General features: G+C 42.8%; 7 protein-coding genes across 7 annotated transcripts; 5 read left to right on the top strand and 2 right to left on the bottom strand.

Annotated features, from left to right (window-relative positions):
• Nucleotides 1–812: 812 nt before the first annotated feature.
• On the bottom strand, nucleotides 813–1124 carry LOC308280729 (histone H4; the record flags this gene model as incomplete). The annotated part of the gene is made up of 1 exon (XM_080755045.1): nucleotides 813–1124. One exon carries the CDS (start codon nucleotides 1122–1124, stop codon nucleotides 813–815), a length of 312 nt encoding a protein of 103 aa, XP_080611171.1.
• Nucleotides 1125–10601: 9477 nt separating this feature from the next.
• LOC308280728 (histone H4) lies at nucleotides 10602–10913 on the top strand (the record flags this gene model as incomplete). The annotated part of the gene is made up of 1 exon (XM_080755044.1): nucleotides 10602–10913. The coding sequence occupies one exon, from the start codon at nucleotides 10602–10604 to the stop codon at nucleotides 10911–10913; it is 312 nt and encodes a 103-aa protein (XP_080611170.1).
• Nucleotides 10914–11856: 943 nt separating this feature from the next.
• Nucleotides 11857–12231, top strand: LOC308280726 (histone H2B-like; the record flags this gene model as incomplete). Its single annotated transcript, XM_080755042.1, has 1 exon — nucleotides 11857–12231. The coding sequence occupies one exon, from the start codon at nucleotides 11857–11859 to the stop codon at nucleotides 12229–12231; it is 375 nt and encodes a 124-aa protein (XP_080611168.1).
• Nucleotides 12232–13742: 1511 nt separating this feature from the next.
• Nucleotides 13743–14348, top strand: LOC308280722 (histone H1-like; the record flags this gene model as incomplete). The annotated part of the gene is made up of 1 exon (XM_080755039.1): nucleotides 13743–14348. One exon carries the CDS (start codon nucleotides 13743–13745, stop codon nucleotides 14346–14348), a length of 606 nt encoding a protein of 201 aa, XP_080611165.1.
• A 1098-nt stretch (nucleotides 14349–15446) lies between these two features.
• On the top strand, nucleotides 15447–15830 carry LOC308280724 (histone H2A-like; the record flags this gene model as incomplete). The annotated part of the gene is made up of 1 exon (XM_080755041.1): nucleotides 15447–15830. One exon carries the CDS (start codon nucleotides 15447–15449, stop codon nucleotides 15828–15830), a length of 384 nt encoding a protein of 127 aa, XP_080611167.1.
• Nucleotides 15831–16556: 726 nt separating this feature from the next.
• LOC308280723 (histone H3.2) lies at nucleotides 16557–16967 on the top strand (the record flags this gene model as incomplete). The annotated part of the gene is made up of 1 exon (XM_080755040.1): nucleotides 16557–16967. The coding sequence occupies one exon, from the start codon at nucleotides 16557–16559 to the stop codon at nucleotides 16965–16967; it is 411 nt and encodes a 136-aa protein (XP_080611166.1).
• Nucleotides 16968–17662: 695 nt separating this feature from the next.
• Nucleotides 17663–18271, bottom strand: LOC308280719 (histone H1-like; the record flags this gene model as incomplete). The annotated part of the gene is made up of 1 exon (XM_080755036.1): nucleotides 17663–18271. The coding sequence occupies one exon, from the start codon at nucleotides 18269–18271 to the stop codon at nucleotides 17663–17665; it is 609 nt and encodes a 202-aa protein (XP_080611162.1).
• Nucleotides 18272–20102: the final 1831 nt, after the last annotated feature.

Genomic DNA, 20102 nt, shown 5'->3' with positions numbered 1-20102 from the left:
GGGAGGTGTCTTAGTTTCTGCAAAATGTTTTACCGCCCAGCCCTACAACATGCTCTATTGTCCCTCAAAATGAGCGGGACACATTTTCCCTCCTATGTGGAAAGTCTCAGGTTGGGACAAAGTATATTATATACATTTAGGTTATATTTATTATTTCATTGAATAATGATATGCAACACGCCCATAGGCAATTCCAGTTGTAACACAGTGTCTTTCAATGCAGAACATAATAATTAATTAGAACAGGCTGTGTTCATCTGTAAATTAGTGTCACTATAACTGCAAAGCAGACTATTGCTTAGCTTGATTCCCATTTCCCTTCCCAGTTCTTTTTAACCACATACTTTAATCATGTTTATTATGTGTAGCTGCCGCTGTCTCTGACTTCAAACACCAACGGAAAGATGTGTGTAATCGTTTGAGATTAAATTAGGTGAAAGGTGACTCATTCTGTGGTTTTCACCCAGGCGCCGAAGCCCAGTAAAAAGTAAACATAGTTTAGTTTATTCATTTATATAAACGTGTGAGTCAGGGAGTGTGAGTGCTGGCAAAAGTGAGCGTGAATTTGGTCTACATTTAATCAGATTCAATACAATTTATCATTTGCATTTTAAATGCAAATGATCATTTAATGCACGATCGTGCTTACTGACCAGCCATGTAACAGTTGTACTTGTAATACTGTCACATCCATGTTTACTTACATCAAACTTGTGCAGGACAACACATTGGCATAGAATCAACTCTTTGAAGAATTGTGTGGGCGGCTCTTAAAAGAGCCTTTGGGTTGTTGGTAGATCAAGTCGAAATTATTAACCTCCGAAGCCGTACAGAGTGCGTCCCTGCCTCTTCAGAGCATAGACGACATCCATGGCGGTGACGGTCTTCCTCTTGGCGTGCTCGGTGTAGGTGACGGCGTCACGGATCACGTTCTCCAGGAAGACCTTGAGAACACCACGGGTTTCCTCGTAGATCAGACCGGAGATACGCTTCACACCGCCACGGCGAGCCAGACGGCGAATTGCGGGCTTGGTGATTCCCTGGATGTTATCACGAAGCACTTTACGATGACGCTTGGCGCCTCCTTTTCCAAGTCCCTTTCCGCCCTTCCCTCGGCCTGACATTTTGCTGCAGCTGTGTGTGTAGATACAAAACTGAATGCCTGCTGGACTCAGAGCCCTCTCTTTATATCCGCGTTCTGAGGACGTAAGGGAGAACAGGCAGCCTGCTCTACACTGGGCGTTGCCAAAAAAGCTGCAGCCCCGACCCCACCCCCTTCTTGGTTCTGCATGACAATGACCTCTCCAACGGTTTATAGGGCTGGGCATGGTTACGTATAAAGATGAGAGACTTGGTTGGTGGAAGTATTGAATTGATTCCCACTTTTCAAGTATGTCTTTTTTAGAATACCATATTATAAATCAGTAAGCCAGGAATAAGGGTACAATGTATCTCCACCAAGCAGTAAACATAACAAATATACCAGTAAGACTCCCTAATCGGGAGATAAGCGACCGTTGGTCGCTTATCTCCTGTCACACTGCTGACATCAGTATGACATCACACCGTACACAAATGACCCTTATATAAGACCGGCATTATCTACCGACAGATTAGTAACAAGATGTCAAAATCATTGAAGGTTTACCCTACTAACCAACTGTTTACCATAGCAACCATGTTTTTTACAGGGCCTGGGATTGATGACATCAGAAATCTCCATATATGGGCATGAAAGGGATTTTGTTTCTGGAAATATGTCTGTGGGGTGCCACATTTGGAATAAAACACTTACATCACACATCTGGATATCCATACAGCCCATCTAGTTTGCCTGTGTCCATTTATGCCCATATATCTGATGACATTGGGACAATGATCTCCATATATGGGCATAAAACTTATGTTAATTAGTAAAGCCTGGGGATCTCCATATATGGGCATGAGGGGTACCCTAAAAGGGCATCATCTGGGAATAGCAAATATAGTTATCCTAGAAAGTGAAAATCTTACATCAAAGGCCATAACTACCTACCACCATACTGCATTCCTCATTAAACTACCTACCAGTAAGATGCCTAAGGGAGAAAAGCAAAGGGCGAGGTTGCACCATTTCTTGGTCTTCTGGCCGTGATGTATATCGGACCATTTAACCATATATGGAGACATCTGGTACCCATAGATATTCACAGATATGGGCTTAATATTGATGACATAAGGGATCTCCATATATGGGCGTAAAAGGGATTTGGTTCCCCTGGCATCACAGGGATCTCCATATATGGGCATAAAATGGATTTGGTTACCCTGGCAACACGGGGATCTCCATATCTCCATATATGGGCATAAAAGGGATTTGGTTCCCCTGGCATCACAGGGATCTCCATATGGGCATAAAAGGGATTTGGTTCCCCTGACATTACAGTGATGTCAGTGGCTGGTTCTACAGAGGGGATCTCCATTTATGGGCATAAAAGGGAATGTATGTATGATGATGTCAGATATCATAGACGTCATAGGACTTTCACATAACGAATAACTGAGTAAGCATGTAAACCCGTAAAATCTATATTTGGGCATGGCTGATTTATGACCTCATCATGATGACACGAGCAAACACAGCTGAATTGTATAAATGATCAGTGCAGAAACCAACAGAAGTATTTGACCAATACTCTTGATCTTCAAGAACCCTGAGAACCTGTATTGTTTGGTATTTTACCATTTTTGGTGTTTGAAATGTTGAACTGGACTTTACATCGTGAAAGTGGATTCAATATATTGAAACTAGGGTAAAAAAACATGGTTGCTATGGTAAACAGTTGGTTGCTAGGGTAAACAGTTGGTTGCTAGGGTAAAACCATGGTTGCTAAGGTGGTTGCTAACGTACACTAACAGACCAGCAACAACAAACTGTTGCCACAGCAACGTACACAAAGGTTTGTGTACACATGTGGTGTGATGTCATACTGATGCGGAGATATGAGCAGGGCAAAGGTGTGACGTGTGACCGACCGACCGACCGACCGACCGACGGACGGACGGCTGGTGGAGGTTTTCATAGTAAACTGCTCCCTGACGGTCGCAACTATTATTATATTATTATGCATTTTATTTTCAAGTGAGGGAACACAGGGTAGACCTCATGGGCGTTGCCCAAAACTGCAGCCCAACCAAACGCGCACAAACACTTCTGTAAAATAGGCTATATAATGGCTGCCCTGGCTCTCGTTTTAGTCACATAATTCCTTGGTTACTACCTTCAATGTGTTCTTTAATCAAGTGCAATATGTGACTCTAACCTTTGTACATTTGGAAATAGCTTTTTATACATAATAAGATACACTGGCGAAATTGTAACTTAACAATGCTTAAGCAAGTGTATCTTATTAGTGTGGTTGCCTACAGGACACTAGTTCTATAGTGTAGCTTTCTTATTTTCCCAGATAAACAATCCAGACTATTAAAAGTAAGTCCATGGGGAGTGGTGCTAGCTCGAGGATTGGTCGGGCCTCACATGACAATCTGGATATTCGATCATAAATAGGTCATGGGGTCACATGACACCTGGCCATCTACACTTCCTGTAGTCAGACCAAGAATGCCGATCCCACATTGGCTGTTGAATGCTGATCCTTCATTAGCTGTTGATGGTGATCATGACGTCATATGAGCCATACAAAGCTTTGTATAGCTCATATGATCATATAGGCCAACTAGTAAGACGCCTCAAGCCCCTAAAGGGCGAGGACGCGCCATGTCTTTGCCATCTGTCCAGTGATGTATATCGGACCAGTTACCCATATATGGAGACCCCTTGTACCCATATATGGAGATCCATGTACTGTAGTCTATATGGAGATAAGCTGTGAGAGCCCAAACATGCTTACTCAGTTATTCGTTATGTAAAGGTCCTATGACGTCTATGACATCTGACATCATACATCATACATACGATTTATTTTATGCCAATACATGGAGATCCCTGTCTGTAGAACCATGTACTGTAGTCTATATGGAGATAAGCTGTGAGAGCCTAAACATGCTTACTCAGTTATTCGTTATGTAAAGGTCCTATGACGTCTATGACATCTGACATCATACATACGATTTATTTTATGCCAATACATGGAGATCCCTGTCTGTAGAACCATGTACTGTAGTCTATATGGAGATAAGCTGTGAGAGCCCAAACATGCTTACTCAGTTATTCGTTATGTAAAGGTCCTATGACGTCTATGACATCTGACATCATACATCATACATACGATTTATTTTATGCCAATACATGGAGATCCCTGTCTGTAGAACCATGTACTGTAGTCTATATGGAGATAAGCTGTGAGAGCCCAAACGTGCTTACTCAGTTATTCGTTATGTAAAGGTCCTATGACGTCTATGACATCTGACATCATACATACGATTTATTTTATGCCAATACATGGAGATCCCTGTCTGTAGAACCATGTACTGTAGTCTATATGGAGATAAGCTGTGAGAGCCCAAACATGCTTACTCAGTTATTCGTTATGTAAAGGTCCTATGACGTCTATGACATCTGACATCATACATACAATTTATTTTATGCCAATACATGGAGATCCCTGTCTGTAGAACCAGCCACACAAATATGGGCTGTCTTGGCCATCTGTCTTGGCCATATATGGATTCTGTTCATATTCTGTTCTGTTCTCATATATGGGCATTCCAATGAAGTCCTGTTAGATATGGACTTAATATTGATGACATCAGGGAACTCCATATATGGGCATAAAAGGGATTCTGTTAGTGGTTCCCGTGACATCACAGTGAAGTCAGAGCGTGATGTCAGAGCAGCAAATCCATTCTGTTAGAGTGGTTCCCCTGACACCACAGTGATGTCAGAGCATGATGTCAGAGCCCATAGACCTTAAAAAAGTGTACGCGTCCAGACAGACGGAATCAGCATGCGCCATTTCACATACTAAATTGCGACCTTCGGTCACAATCAGGTCACATTTATTGATGGTGACATCATCACATTACTAATTGCTAGTCAATAAGTATGGCCATTGGCTCATTAAATTAATGGTGAAGCTAAATAAAACCTAACATACCAACATGCATCTACACATAGAGTCCATTAACGATTAAACATGCCTATTAATAATTGATACATTATTAATAATGTTAACAACTGTTAACAAAAATGTTATTAAGCATGGGCCTTATCAGGATCTATAAACTCACCTCACAGCCGATGCTTATTATTATTGTTATTCTTATTATTACTGCGTTGTAACACAATGGCTTTCGTCCATTATGGCGCTTTTTCCACTGTGTAGATTGTTTCAAGCATTTATCCATGTCACCTTAACCACACACACATATAGCCCCTTTTTGACCGCGGCTTTAGCACCACACTACACGGCACTACACCACTCCACACCACACCACATACAAATATCTATATTTTCCATTACACAAAAGTACCCCTATCGGTAAGAAACAAATGTACTCTTTTAACTGTGATTATAATACAATATACATTTGTATTACCACTATCCTAATTATAATGCACTATAATGGATTATAACTGTGATTATAATACACTATAAAATATTAATACATTGCTATGATAACTATAATACACTATAATAGATTATAATATTGGTTATAACACAATATAATCTATTATCATATATTACAACCATATCCTGGTGGTCTAAATAAAGTCAGTGAGTGATCAGTCAGTGAAGTGTTTAGCCCTGTTTGGCCTAGCTCAGACCTACTCTAGAATGGATACTTTGTAGTACCACGTTTAGTACCACTTTCACACCACTCTACCCAGGTCCTTGTAGTGGAAAACGTGGCACAAGTGGGCGGTGTGGTGTTGGGCCATGTCAGTGGAAAAGGGGCTATAGATTGCATCACGACGAACAACTTTTGCTCCTGTGGCCTTTTAAAAAAAAAATCTCCATAGACCAGTTTGTTTAGTTCTCTCAATGCACTGATCTCCACCAAGCAGTAAATATAACAAATATATTATTATTACCCTTATTATTATTATTTCATAAATGAATGCCCTACTACAGTGTCGCACAAATAGTCAAAAATAGCAGATCTGCAAGCTCGAAACAAGGAGTGAAGCAACACAGCATCACAGTCATTTTAACCACTCCATCATTTTGTAACAGTGTGTTGTTTATTAAAAATAGCAGATCTACAAGCCCACAGCGTGTCAATTCATATTGTGCTGTGAGCTTGTATATCTGCTTTTCTTTTCTTTTACACTCTGAAAACAAGTTTTTATTTTTTATCCCACAAATTTGCAACCCATTTTTCACCCATTGCCAATTGTCTAATGTAATCCTGGGCACTACACTCCCTCAGCCAACCTGGGGAGAGCAACGGATGTGCTTCCTTCTATGCGTGAGAACCTAAGTTGCTTCTTTTCACCTGACAGGGGGAGTTTCCCCGGTTGGACGTAGCGCGTGGAAGGAACACGTTATTCCAAACAGTTCCTTTCCCCTCCATCAGGTGCCCCGGCTGGCCAGGGGGAGGCAGTATAGAGACCAGGATTACTGCATGTTTTTGTGTGAGGATACATTTTTACTCTATAGGTGGAGAACACGGGAGAACATGCAAACTCCACACAGAAAGGCCCCTTTCCTTTTTAAATAAACTTTATTGAGATTTGCAGGTTTTACAATCATTTCATGTTTTACAATCATTTAAGCATTTGCATTACAGTCATTTGCATTAAATTAGGCATTTAAATACAAGAACATATATAAGTATACAAAATATGTAAGGGCATTACTTTTCTTTCTTTTCTTTTTTTAAACCACTTTTTTCACATTAGCCGGAAAGGCTTTTAAATATAAAGACATAGAAAAATAGAATATAGAAAATAAAGAAGTAGAAGATATTAGGACAAAACAAATGCCCCCTTTTTTCTTTAGGTGCCATGGTTTCAGTCTTTTTTGTTTGGAGTCCAGTGTTCTCTGTCTTTTCAGTTCAGTTATTATTTGTTTGAAACTTTGAGGACCACCTCTCCTGAGATGGCCTCCTGTTTGATAACCATGGCACTTCGTGTGTTCCAGATTTTATTTACCACAGTACATAGCCTACAATAGACCACATGAACTCCTGGTCCATGGCAGACAGCTCTTCTTCAAACACTCCGTACATAACAGCATTATAACTAATCTTAACTTTAAAACCAATAGTGACATTTTCCTCCAAATATACTGTGACCTGTGAAAGTCGACAAGCAGGTGTTCTATGGTTTCATCTTCATCACAGTTTTCAACTGGACATTTAACAGTTGTTACGAAGCAGCTCCATTTAACAACTGCTCTAACAGCCAGCCTTCTTACTGACACCAGCCACATGTCATCTCTCTTTTTTTCGGACAGGTTTTTATTCCAAATGTTTTCAAGGCAGCCAGAGTATCACCACTCCTCAAGAAATCAACACTTGACCCCTCGGACGTCAAGAACTACAGACCGGTATCCCTCCTATCCTTTCTTTCAAAAACCCTTGAAGAGACCACACGCTCTAACCAGCTTTCTCTCCATCTCTCACAGAACAACCTGCTGGATCCCAACCAGTCAGGTTTTAAACCGGCCCATTCCACAGAAACGGCACTCCTAGCTGTCACAGAAGCACTCCATGCTGCCCAGGCTGCCTCCCACTCTGCAGTCCTGATACTTCTAGATCTATCAGCAGCATTCGACACAGTGAACCATCAGCTGCTCCTGGACACCCTTGCTGACCTAGGCATCACCGGGACGGCACTAAAGTGGTTCGCCTCCTACCTGTCGGACCGGACCTACCAGGTCTCATGGAAAGGTTTGCTTTCATCTCCCCGAACCCTCCAAACGGGAGTCCCCCAGGGATCCGTACTTGGCCCTCTGCTTTTCTCCCTGTACACTAAATCCCTTGGTGCTGTCATCTCTGCTCACAACCTATCCTATCACTGCTATGCTGATGACACTCAACTGTTTTTGTCCTTCCCTCCTTCTGCCACCCAGGTGGAAGAACGCATTGCTGCATGTCTGGCCGACATCTCACAGTGGATGTCAGCCCACCACCTCAAGCTGAACCCGGACAAGACGGAGCTACTCTTCTTCCCAGCCAAGTCTTGCCCCAGGCAAGATCTCACTATTTCCATAGACAACGCATTGGTGACTTCGGTTCCTACCGCTAGAAACCTTGGGGTGGTCCTGGACAACCAGCTATCATACAAGGCACACATTGCATCAGTCACACAGTCCTGTAGGTTCAGACTCTATAACATCCGTAAAATCAGACCTTTCCTCACCCAGGAGGCAGCCCAGCTCCTCATCCAGACATCTGTCATATCAAAACTTGACTATCGTAAATCTCTCCTCACTGGTCTCCCGGCATGTGCACTTAAACCTCTCCAACTGATCCAAAATGCCGCGGCACGACTGGTCTTCAACCAGCCTAAGTTCTCACATGTCTCTCCCCTTCTCCGCAGCCTCCACTGGCTTCCGGTTGCGGCCCGCACGGAATACAAAACTCTGATGCTGACCTTCAAAGCAGCCAAAGGTATGGCTCCTCCATACCTCCAAAACCTGATCAACCCCTACACCCCCACCCGTGCACTTAGATCAACCAACACAGGGATGTTGACAGAACCCTCGCTAAAAACCCCAGGGCAAAAATCCACTCGTCCGAGACAGTTTGCCCTCCTGGCCCCCAAGTTGTGGAATAAACTCCCTGTCGCACTTAGAACAACGGACTCACTCGCTAGCTTTCGCCGAGGACTGAAGACTCACCTTTTCGCTTTTTAAATAAACTTTTATAGGTTTTACAATCATTTCAAGCAATCAAACAGGCATATGAATACATTCATTTTAAGCAGTAAAAAGGCATATGAAAACAATCATACAGTAATTACACAATTATACACAAGGGCATTACTTCTCTTTTTTTCACCCCTTTTTTTTTTTTTTTTTCATCGAAGCCAAAAGGCCTATAAATACAAGACAAATAAGTAGAAAAAATATAACTTTTTTTTTTTTTTAAACCAGTTCTTTTTAAAGTGCCAAAAGGTGCCATGGCTTGAGTATTTTTTGTTTTGAGTCCAGTGTTCTTTGTCTTTTCAGTTCAGTTCTTATCTGCTTGAACACAACTTCCCCAGATATGGTTTCCTGGTGAATCACCATGGCACATCTAGTGTTCCACAACTTGTTTACTACAGTGCAAATCACAGACTCACCTTTTCAGACTCCACCTAAACCCTTGGCACTACTGGAAAAATCAATGACCATACATGAAGCTAGTTAGCATTTGTTTTTAGGTTTTTAGAAACCTTTTTTTTTTACGGATTATATAGTTTTTTTTCCTAGATATATATTCATTCACATTTGTTATATTGCTGTTGATGTACTGACACTTAATCTTGTTTATTATTGTGATGTTTATTTTCTTATTGTAAATCGCTTTGGATTAAAAGCGTCTGCTAAATGCCTAAACTGTAAACTGTAATACACACCAGGGGCTGTTAAGTATGACATCATTTTGTAGGCAGAGGAGAATTTCTGCCTGACTATTTTTACTATTTACACATTTTTCTTCTCTTTGCTGTTGAAAGGAAAGTGTTAGAATTATACTTTAGTCGTATTTTTGTCTCGGATCTGTTGAAATAGCGAGGGACAGAAAATGCTCTGGGGGCAGAGTTCTCCTCTGCCTACAAAATGATGTCACAGCTTAAAAGCCCCATAGGGGAAAGTGCCACCATACAAATCATCGCATAAAATGCCATATATTTTCTTACTAGACATTTCAGTCCAATTGATATTCAAATGTGCAGACTTAAATAAATGATCCCCATACATAATTTTAAAATAGGGAAATGAGCTTCTTGCTCGACCCTTTTTTTTAGTCCAGCTCAGTGCCTCTCCTATTCATAAGGACCTTATTTTAAAACCTGGCGCTACGTTTTTACAAAAGGAGATCCTTAAAGGAGTAGTTCACGACTTTTCAACCTGTCCTAATATAATAGGTCCTCACTATAATGTTCATGATAAAATATCTTTTTTCTACTCAGTTCAAAGCCCCTTTTCGACTGCAGCTTTAGCACCACACCACACCACACAACACCACACCGCACCACATAAAAATATCTACATTTTCCATTACACAAAAGTACCCCTATCGGTAAGAAACAAATTGACCCTTTTAACTGTGGACAACGGTCGCTTATCTCCCGATTAGGGAGTCTTACTGGTATATTTGTTATGTTTACTGCTTGGTGGAGATACATTGTACCCTTATTCCTGGCTTACTGATTTATAATATGGTATTCTAAAAAAGACATACTTGAAAAGTGGGAATCAATTCAATACTTCCACCAACCAAGTCTCTCATCTTTATACGTAACCATGCCCAGCCCTATAAACCGTTGGAGAGGTCATTGTCATGCAGAACCAAGAAGGGGGTGGGGTCGGGGCTGCAGCTTTTTTGGCAACGCCCAGTGTAGAGCAGGCTGCCTGTTCTCCCTTACGTCCTCAGAACGCGGATATAAAGAGAGGGCTCTGAGTCCAGCAGGCATTCAGTTTTGTATCTACACACACAGCTGCAGCAAAATGTCAGGCCGAGGGAAGGGCGGAAAGGGACTTGGAAAAGGAGGCGCCAAGCGTCATCGTAAAGTGCTTCGTGATAACATCCAGGGAATCACCAAGCCCGCAATTCGCCGTCTGGCTCGCCGTGGCGGTGTGAAGCGTATCTCCGGTCTGATCTACGAGGAAACCCGTGGTGTTCTCAAGGTCTTCCTGGAGAACGTGATCCGTGACGCCGTCACCTACACCGAGCACGCCAAGAGGAAGACCGTCACCGCCATGGATGTCGTCTATGCTCTGAAGAGGCAGGGACGCACTCTGTACGGCTTCGGAGGTTAATAATTTCGACTTGATCTACCAACAACCCAAAGGCTCTTTTAAGAGCCGCCCACACAATTCTTCAAAGAGTTGATTCTATGCCAATGTGTTGTCCTGCACAAGTTTGATGTAAGTAAACATGGATGTGACAGTATTACAAGTACAACTGTTACATGGCTGGTCAGTAAGCACGATCGTGCATTAAATGATCATTTGCATTTAAAATGCAAATGATAAATTGTATTGAATCTGATTAAATGTAGACCAAATTCACGCTCACTTTTGCCAGCACTCACACTCCCTGACTCACACGTTTATATAAATGAATAAACTAAACTATGTTTACTTTTTACTGGGCTTCGGCGCCTGGGTGAAAACCACAGAATGAGTCACCTTTCACCTAATTTAATCTCAAACGATTACACACATCTTTCCGTTGGTGTTTGAAGTCAGAGACAGCGGCAGCTACACATAATAAACATGATTAAAGTATGTGGTTAAAAAGAACTGGGAAGGGAAATGGGAATCAAGCTAAGCAATAGTCTGCTTTGCAGTTATAGTGACACTAATTTACAGATGAACACAGCCTGTTCTAATTAATTATTATGTTCTGCATTGAAAGACACTGTGTTACAACTGGAATTGCCTATGGGCGTGTTGCATATCATTATTCAATGAAATAATAAATATAACCTAAATGTATATAATATACTTTGTCCCAACCTGAGACTTTCCACATAGGAGGGAAAATGTGTCCCGCTCATTTTGAGGGACAATAGAGCATGTTGTAGGGCTGGGCGGTAAAACATTTTGCAGAAACTAAGACACCTCCCTCCTTGTGGCAGAATCACCCAATCCCGTGCAGGGATGTGAACCCTTCATTTACATGGGGTTGGTATAAATACGGGTGCAAAGCCACGTTGGTAGTCATTCCTTCTTCAGTATCTACTAGAGAAAGAGCAAAATGCCCGAGCCAGCGAAGCCAGCGCCCAAGAAGGGCTCCAAGAAAGCCGTCTCCAAGACCGCCGCAAAGGGCGGCAAGAAGCGCAGAAAGTCCAGGAAGGAGAGCTATGCCATCTACGTGTACAAGGTCCTGAAGCAGGTCCACCCCGACACCGGTATCTCTTCCAAGGCCATGGGCATCATGAACTCCTTTGTCAACGACATCTTTGAGCGCATCGCCGGTGAAGCCTCTCGTCTGGCTCACTACAACAAGCGCTCCACCATCTCATCCAGGGAGATTCAGACCGCCGTCCGCCTGCTGCTCCCTGGTGAGCTGGCCAAGCACGCCGTGTCTGAGGGCACCAAGGCTGTCACCAAGTACACCAGCTCCAAGTAAACTGTCCTGCGTGCTCTAAACACAACGGTCCTTTTAAGGACCACCCATCTTTTCAAGAAAAGAGATTAACCTTTTTAAATTATGATCAGCTTGTCTTACGAAAGAGGCTTTAATTGAGTTTTTAAATGCAGTTTCTGTGTTTGTGTTAGCCTCTACACTTGCAAAATATAGGATACCCCTATCGTAAACTGATTTGTCCAGTATTGTAAGGCCAGAACTGAATTTAGCTCATGGCACTGAGTTTGTGTTGCACTGTGGTTGTTCTTGACATTGACATGCAAAGGTTTTTATGTTCGAAAAAACTCATTCATATGCAAATGTCATACTTGTCTTATTCTTTTTATTTATTTATTACTGACATTCAAGTATGAGCATGATAGTAGCCTCTGATCTGACCTATATATTCTTCCTTTCGAATCCATAAGCACTGATCATGGTGTGTATAATATCCTATATTTTGTGTATATTACCCCCAAACTGATAGAGAAAAAACAAAACAAGAAAAAGTGACGTTGCCAAATTTTTTGAATAGTCCAAAGCAAGTGGTTAAAATAATTGTGATACTATATTAACTTATTTTGCTGGGGAGTGGTCCCCAGGCCCCTCTTGGCCACTTGCACTGTGCAGTGTGAAACTCAGCCTACAAGCCAAGGCCTACAACGCTACAAAAGTGCCTTGACATACAACCATGGATTTGGGGGGGAAAAAACATAATATATATGTATATTGACAAATTCGTTTTGCTACATCCACAAACAACACTGCTATCGTGGTCCCTTACTTACACACGTATAGACATATCATACAATTTGAGTATAAATGTGGTATACACAATTAAATTGTGTCTTGTGTGTTTGACCTATGTATTTCGTTGTAAATGGCACCATTGGAAAACAATATATAATTGGACTTTCTTCAATAATTGCAGGTGTGAAATGAGTCAAAATTAATAATAACAAAACAAGAGCTTATGACCACAGTGTCCTCTCATAAGTTGCCATGCCACTGGACAGGTGTGCTTGCAGACACTGGGAAATGATGATTTTAAAACAAAACACTTCGACACAGATTACTTGTTTTACTTGTAATACATTGCCAGACATCTCCCCTTGCTGTGCAGTGAATATTTGCCAGGGTAATGTATGTTGGAAATATTTTAAAAGACAAATAACAAAGGAACGTTGGTCAACATCTCTCCATGTAGCGAGGTTATAAACGTCCCAAAACAAAACTCAGGAGTCCCTAGGGCTCTACATGATTTTATTAGGACGTGAAACTAGTCTGCTATCTGCTCCACTTGTTCTTTTGACTTAAAAACTTGTATTCACTTGTGTTTTATGTGTTTTTTGTTGAGGAGAAAACACAACTGTCTCAGTATTCTGCAGCACACAGAGCACTGACTGGGTTGAGGCTACATGGTTCTCATGTGGTGTTTAAATCCAGCCCCTTCAGAGCGTTCACTGTCAGTTTGTCAGTGTCAAGTTTCGAGAAGACAGGACTAAGTTACTATAATGGCAGAAGTCGCACCAGCTCCAGCTCCGGCCAAAGCAGCCAAGAAGAAGGCAGCACCACGACCCAAGAAGACCGGCCCCAGCGTCGCTGAGCTGGTCGTCAAGGCCGTGTCCGCCTCCAAGGAGCGGAGCGGTGTGTCCCTGGCTGCGGTCAAGAAGGCTCTGGCTGCCGGTGGATACGATGTGGAGAAGAACAAGGCCCGCGTTAAGATCGCCGTCAAGAGCCTGGTCGCTAAAGGCACCCTGGTCCAGCTCAAAGGCACCGGTGCGTCTGGTTCTTTCAAAATGAACAAGAAGGCTGAGGCGGTGAAAGCGAAGAAGCCTGCTGCTAAGAAAGCCGTCAAAGCTAAGAAGCCCGCTGCCGCCAAGAAACCCGCCGCGGCAAAGAAGCCCAAGAAGGTGGCAGCAAAGAAGCCCGCAGCCGCAAAGAAATCACCGAAGAAAGCCAAGAAGCCTGCTGCCAAGAAAGTAGCAGCAAAAAGCCCGAAGAAGGCCACAAAGAGCCCCAAGAAAGTGGCGAAGAAGCCCGCAGCAGCCAAGAAATCTCCCGCCAAGAAGGTTGCCAAACCCAAGGCAGCGAAGAAAGCAGCCCCCAAAAAGAAGTAAACTGTCAGTTCCAATTTATACCCACAAAGGCTCTTTTAAGAGCCAACCACCTTATTTTATAAGAGTATCCTCAATTGTACTTATGCACCACGGACCACGGTCACATGTGAGATGACACAAATGGGGCCCCTGCTAAAATACATTTATGTGTTACAAGGTAACGTTAAACATCGTAGCTGGCCTGTACTGTGTTCTAATCCAAATCACCTTTTCCTTGCCTTTTCCTTACATGCTTACAAACCCACCCACCACCCATGTTAGATATTGTGTTAAACTTAACGACCTTTTGGTTCAACATGAAAACGACATGAATAGTAAGTACCATTACACATAATAGGATTGGATATACATCAATTCAACTCAAATGAGCTTTGTTGGCATGAGAAAAGATACGTTTATATTGCCAAAGCAAGTGTCAAAAATAAAATAAAAACATAAAAATGGGGAACAATACAGTTGGAGAGGGTACAGAGAGGGTACAGCATTCTATAAACAGACTAGAGCTACTGTATGTTGCATTGTGTCATTTTATACAGGGTTTAAACAAATAGCACTGTCCTCATATCAATTTAGATAATATAAGAAAATAAATAAAACAAAGAGAAAGACTCATATCATATATCATATCGATAAGAAGAGTTGACTAGTAATATTACTGTAAACTGCTGTGACCAAAAACGAATAGGGGATTGAATTGAATCGTGTTTGTGTGTGTGTGTGTGTGTGTGTGTGTGTGTGTGTGTGTGTGTGTGTGTGTGTGTGTGTGTGTGTGTGTGTGTGTGTGTGTGTGGGGGGGGCTGCTGATCTGCGTGTCCTCCCTTACGTCCTCAGACTCAGAGGAACCTCCTTCTTTGTGAACCGGGATGAACCACAAGTTTTTAGACAGGGGGCAGGACTCTGGGAGGAGCCATAAGGAGGACGATGATGCTGATTGGAGGGGAGCTCAAACACACTCACCCCGCGCTCTCATACGTTCTTGTGATTGGTGGGGCGCACACGGACTCTGCTTTTCTTTCTTTTGTCGAAGATATAAAAGGTCTCGCGCGCCTCTCAACCAGCACATTTCTTCGAGCTTTTACTCCAGAAATAACCTACACGATGTCAGGGCGAGGCAAGACCGGCGGAAAGGCCAGGGCGAAGGCAAAGACCCGCTCATCCCGTGCTGGGCTCCAGTTCCCCGTGGGTCGTGTCCACAGGCTGCTGCGTAAAGGCAACTATGCTCAGCGTGTCGGTGCCGGCGCTCCCGTCTATCTGGCGGCTGTACTCGAGTACCTGACCGCTGAGATCCTGGAGTTGGCTGGAAACGCTGCCAGGGACAACAAGAAGACTCGTATCATCCCCCGTCATCTCCAGCTGGCCGTCCGCAACGACGAGGAGCTCAACAAACTCCTGGGTGGAGTGACCATCGCTCAGGGCGGTGTTCTGCCCAACATCCAGGCTGTTCTGCTGCCCAAGAAGACCGAGAAAGCCGCCAAGAAATAAACCTACTTCATTCGTTTGACAAACCCCACAAAGGCTCTTTTAAGAGCCACCCACTGTTTCAGTTTAAAGATGTTTTCCCCAGTTCTTGAACATGCACATTATATAAGCTCAATTAGTCATGAGCATATGATATTGGCATTTGTAGGCAATGTAATAGGTCTACATTGCATGGATCGTGCCTCGTTAATTCAGCATTGAAAGCTGATAATTTATCTAACACATTACATTCGTGTTAAATATTGAGACAAGATATAACGGTTTATACTGGTGTATTTATTTGTAGGATTAATTGACTTTCTATCACTTTCTATAAATAAGCATAATACATGGTCCATGATGGCAGATCTTTGAGCACATTGGAAAAATGAATGTAAAATATGATTTTACCATATGCATACATATTCTTTATACAACAAAGCATCCTTGTGTCAAGTGTTATTTTGCCCTAACCCTAGACATGTTTGTTTCTTTGTCATATCATCTCATATGACACACAATGTATTTTCAGTTTGCTGGAAAGTGGTATTACATAGTATTATCTATTACAGCAGCTCCAGTGTGAAGTGTTCCCCACCAATCGGTAGAAAGTGACTTATGGTACCTCCCCAAAGAAGGAGGTTCCTGACGACTGACCAATCATAGAATGACGGCGTCTTGCAGACACGGATAAAACGCAGCCGTTTGCGCTGTTCTCGCATTCTAAACTCAACTAAGTTAGAAGAAGCCATGGCAAGAACCAAGCAGACCGCTCGCAAATCCACCGGCGGCAAAGCGCCCAGGAAGCAGCTCGCCACCAAGGCGGCTCGCAAGAGCGCGCCGGCGACCGGAGGAGTGAAGAAGCCTCACCGTTACAGGCCTGGTACTGTGGCTCTGAGGGAGATCCGTCGCTACCAGAAATCCACCGAGCTGCTGATCCGCAAGTTGCCCTTCCAGCGCCTGGTGAGGGAGATCGCCCAGGACTTCAAGACCGACCTGCGCTTCCAGAGCTCCGCCGTCATGGCTCTGCAGGAGTCGGCCGAGGCTTATTTGGTCGGTCTGTTCGAGGACACCAACCTGTGCGCCATCCACGCCAAGAGGGTGACCATCATGCCCAAAGACATCCAGCTGGCCCGTCGTATCCGTGGAGAACGTGCTTAATCTTTCCGTCGCTGTCAAACCCCCAAAACGGCTCTTTTAAGAGCCACCAAATGTATTATTTAAAGATCAAGAATTCCCTCCTTATTAGGGTAGACGCAAACACTGTCCATTCACACACGTGCAATATTACGCAGGGGAAGTGTGTACGCTCACACGGCAAATCTGTTATTTTACATGAACTGTTAAAAGTTACATTTAACAACTAGCATCATTTTTCAACAAAATATTAAACAAGATGGCCATGGTAAACTAACCGTTTTGCATATGCAAAAGTGGTCCTTTATCTCCATATTGGAGGCAAATTATTAAAGAACAGATCAATTCCTAGTAGAATTGAAATATAATGCATATTGGATTAAGCATTGTCATAGCAAAAACTAAATATCGCTAGATTAATACGGAGTTATATTCCGATTGTGAAAATAAAATGTAACTTCCAAACTACCATTAGTTAACATGTAATTACATTTTAGCTGGGCTGACAGCCCCATTTGTTATCTTAAATTAATTTAGACATTTTGCTTAGTTCTATTAAGACACGGACCTTAATTAATACAAGTTTTCACTGATGACAACTAATCACATAATTGATCGATCCTGTATGGCAGCGCCAAGACAATATAGGAACTCTTTGAATAAAGTTGTGGGTGGCTCTTAAAAGAGCCTTTGTGTTAAACTGGTTGTTGTGAGGCTGTTTACTTCTTCTTGGCGGCTGCCTTCTTGGGTTTCGCCGCCTTGGGCTTTGCTGCCTTGGGTTTGGCTGCCTTCTTTGCTGGTGCTTTCTTAGCGGCAGCGGGTTTCTTCACTTTCTTTGGACTCTTGGTAGCCTTCTTGGGGCTCTTGGCTACGGCTTTCTTTGCAGCGGCAGGCTTCTTTGCCTTCTTGGGAGATTTTTTTACGGCTGCGGGCTTCTTGGCTGCCGCCTTCTTGGGAGATTTCTTTGCCGCGACGGGTTTCTTGGCTGCAGGCTTCTTGGCTTTGACTGCTTTCTTTTCAGCCTTCTTGTTGAGCTTGAAGGACCCAGAAGCACCGGTGCCCTTGGTCTGAAGCAGGGTGCCGTTTGCTACCAGCCTCTTCACGGTGTTCTTAACGATGACCTTCTTCTTGTCCACGTCGACGCCACCGGCGGCCAGAGCCTTCTTGAGGGCGGCCAGAGACACACCGCTCCTCTCCTTGGAAGCTGTCACAGCATCGACGATGAGATCCTGGACGCTGGGACCGTCCTTCTTGGGTTTAGCGGCGGCCTTCTTCTTTGCTGCTTTGGCCGGGGCGGCGGCAGCTGGAGCTGGGGCGACTTCTGCCATTCTCTTCAGTATCGTATTTCAGATGCACTGAACTAAAGTCTGCGTAGAGAGAGACTGATGGTGAGAGAGGAGGAGGGGGTGGAACTTAAAGGATTTGTGAGAACCATGTAGTCTCAACCCACTAGGGCAGTGCTCTGTGTGCTGCAGAATACTGGGACACTTGTGTTTTCTCTACAACTTAAAACAGATAAAATACAGACTGAAAAATATATTGAAGTCAAATAACAAATGGAGCACATAGCAGACACGTTTCACTTCATAATCAAATCATGTGGAGTGCCGAGTGCTCCTGTGTTTTGTTTGGAGACGTTAAAAAGCTCACATATACACCACTACAAGGAGAGTAGTTTGCCATCTTTTCCCCGTCATTTGGCTTTTAAAATACTTTTAATATAGAACAACCAGTTTCATATTTGCTGCAGAGCAAGTTTTGATGGCTGGCTTTGAAATAAAAGTAAAACGGGTCGCCTGTGGCAAAGCGTTTTGTTTTAAAACGGAAACTTTCCAGTGTCAGCAAACACAGCACTGCTGTTGGCATGCCCTCATGGACACTTATGAGAGAGGACACTGGTCATTTATGGACACTTATGAGAGAGGACACTGGTCATTTATCTGACTATGCTAAGCTCTTGTTTTGTTAATAATCATAAGAAACCTGACACGTTATAGTTCATTTCACACTTACACTTACATTTACCAGTAAGACTCCCTAATCGGGAGATAAGCGACCGTTGGTCGCTTATCTCCACAAATAGGCCAAAAGTTTGTTTTACCAATTATTACACTCTATGTGAACATTTACATCAACAAATCCCAAGCCTACTATGCAGAACGACCCATTTCAAGTTTTTAATGTACAACAATATTTAGAAAATAGGTCTACAAGCTGACAGTCCTCGTCCCTTATATTCCCATAGGTTATATGGAGATCTCAGTGTTTGTCAGTCCTTGTTCATTTATGCCCATATATGGACATCTCTATATCTACTGTAACAGTCCTTGTCCCTTTATGCCCATATATGGAGATCTCTTAACTGTAAGTCCTTGTCCCTTTTATGCCCATATATGGATATTCCTGATGTCATCAGTATATGAACATATATGGGCTTTCTGATATGCCCATATATGGAGATCTCTTAACTGTAAGCCCTTGTCCCTTTTATGCCCATATATGGATATCCCTGATGTCATCCGTATATGCCCATATATGGGCTTTCTAATATGCCCATATATGGAGATCTCTGTATCTCCATATATGGGTATAAAAGGATACTTCAGGTCTGACATCAGGTTTGTTTATATTGGGTTGCTAGGTTTGACATCACAAACTCTATGGGCCATCTGACCTAGAAATCTATATTTGGGCATAGATGACTCATCGTGACCTCATCACACGTCGACCGCACGTGTGACGTGCGGTCGACCGCACGTGTGACCGACGGACGGCCGGTGGAGGTTTTCATACTAAACTGCGACCTTACGGTCGCAATGATTCATATTTATTCAAGGACGGTCAGTTAAGAGCAAGCAACCACGTTTCCAATGGTGCCATTCACAAAACAATGTAGGAGCACAGGCACAGCAGACAAACACCACATAATACATACTATTGTGTCAGCATTGAGTTAAATGACTGTATAGGCCATACTGATAAAAGAACAATAAATCCTATTAGTAGAGTATCTAAACTGTACTGCCATGTGCTTTTCCTACTAATTCTAATAAAGCAACCAAACAATCACACACCTTCCTTTATTTCTTCTTTCCTGAATTGTTTATTTATTATAGAAATCCAAACTAATCCAATTTAAATAATAAGCCATACATTATG

Source organism: Nannobrachium achirus, assembly GCF_963921795.1.
Source record: "Nannobrachium achirus genome assembly, contig: SCAFFOLD_195, whole genome shotgun sequence".
Lineage (NCBI taxonomy): Eukaryota > Metazoa > Chordata > Actinopteri > Myctophiformes > Myctophidae > Nannobrachium > Nannobrachium achirus.
Note: the sequence above shows the minus strand (reverse complement) of the source record. Positions and strands in the feature narration are given on the sequence as shown.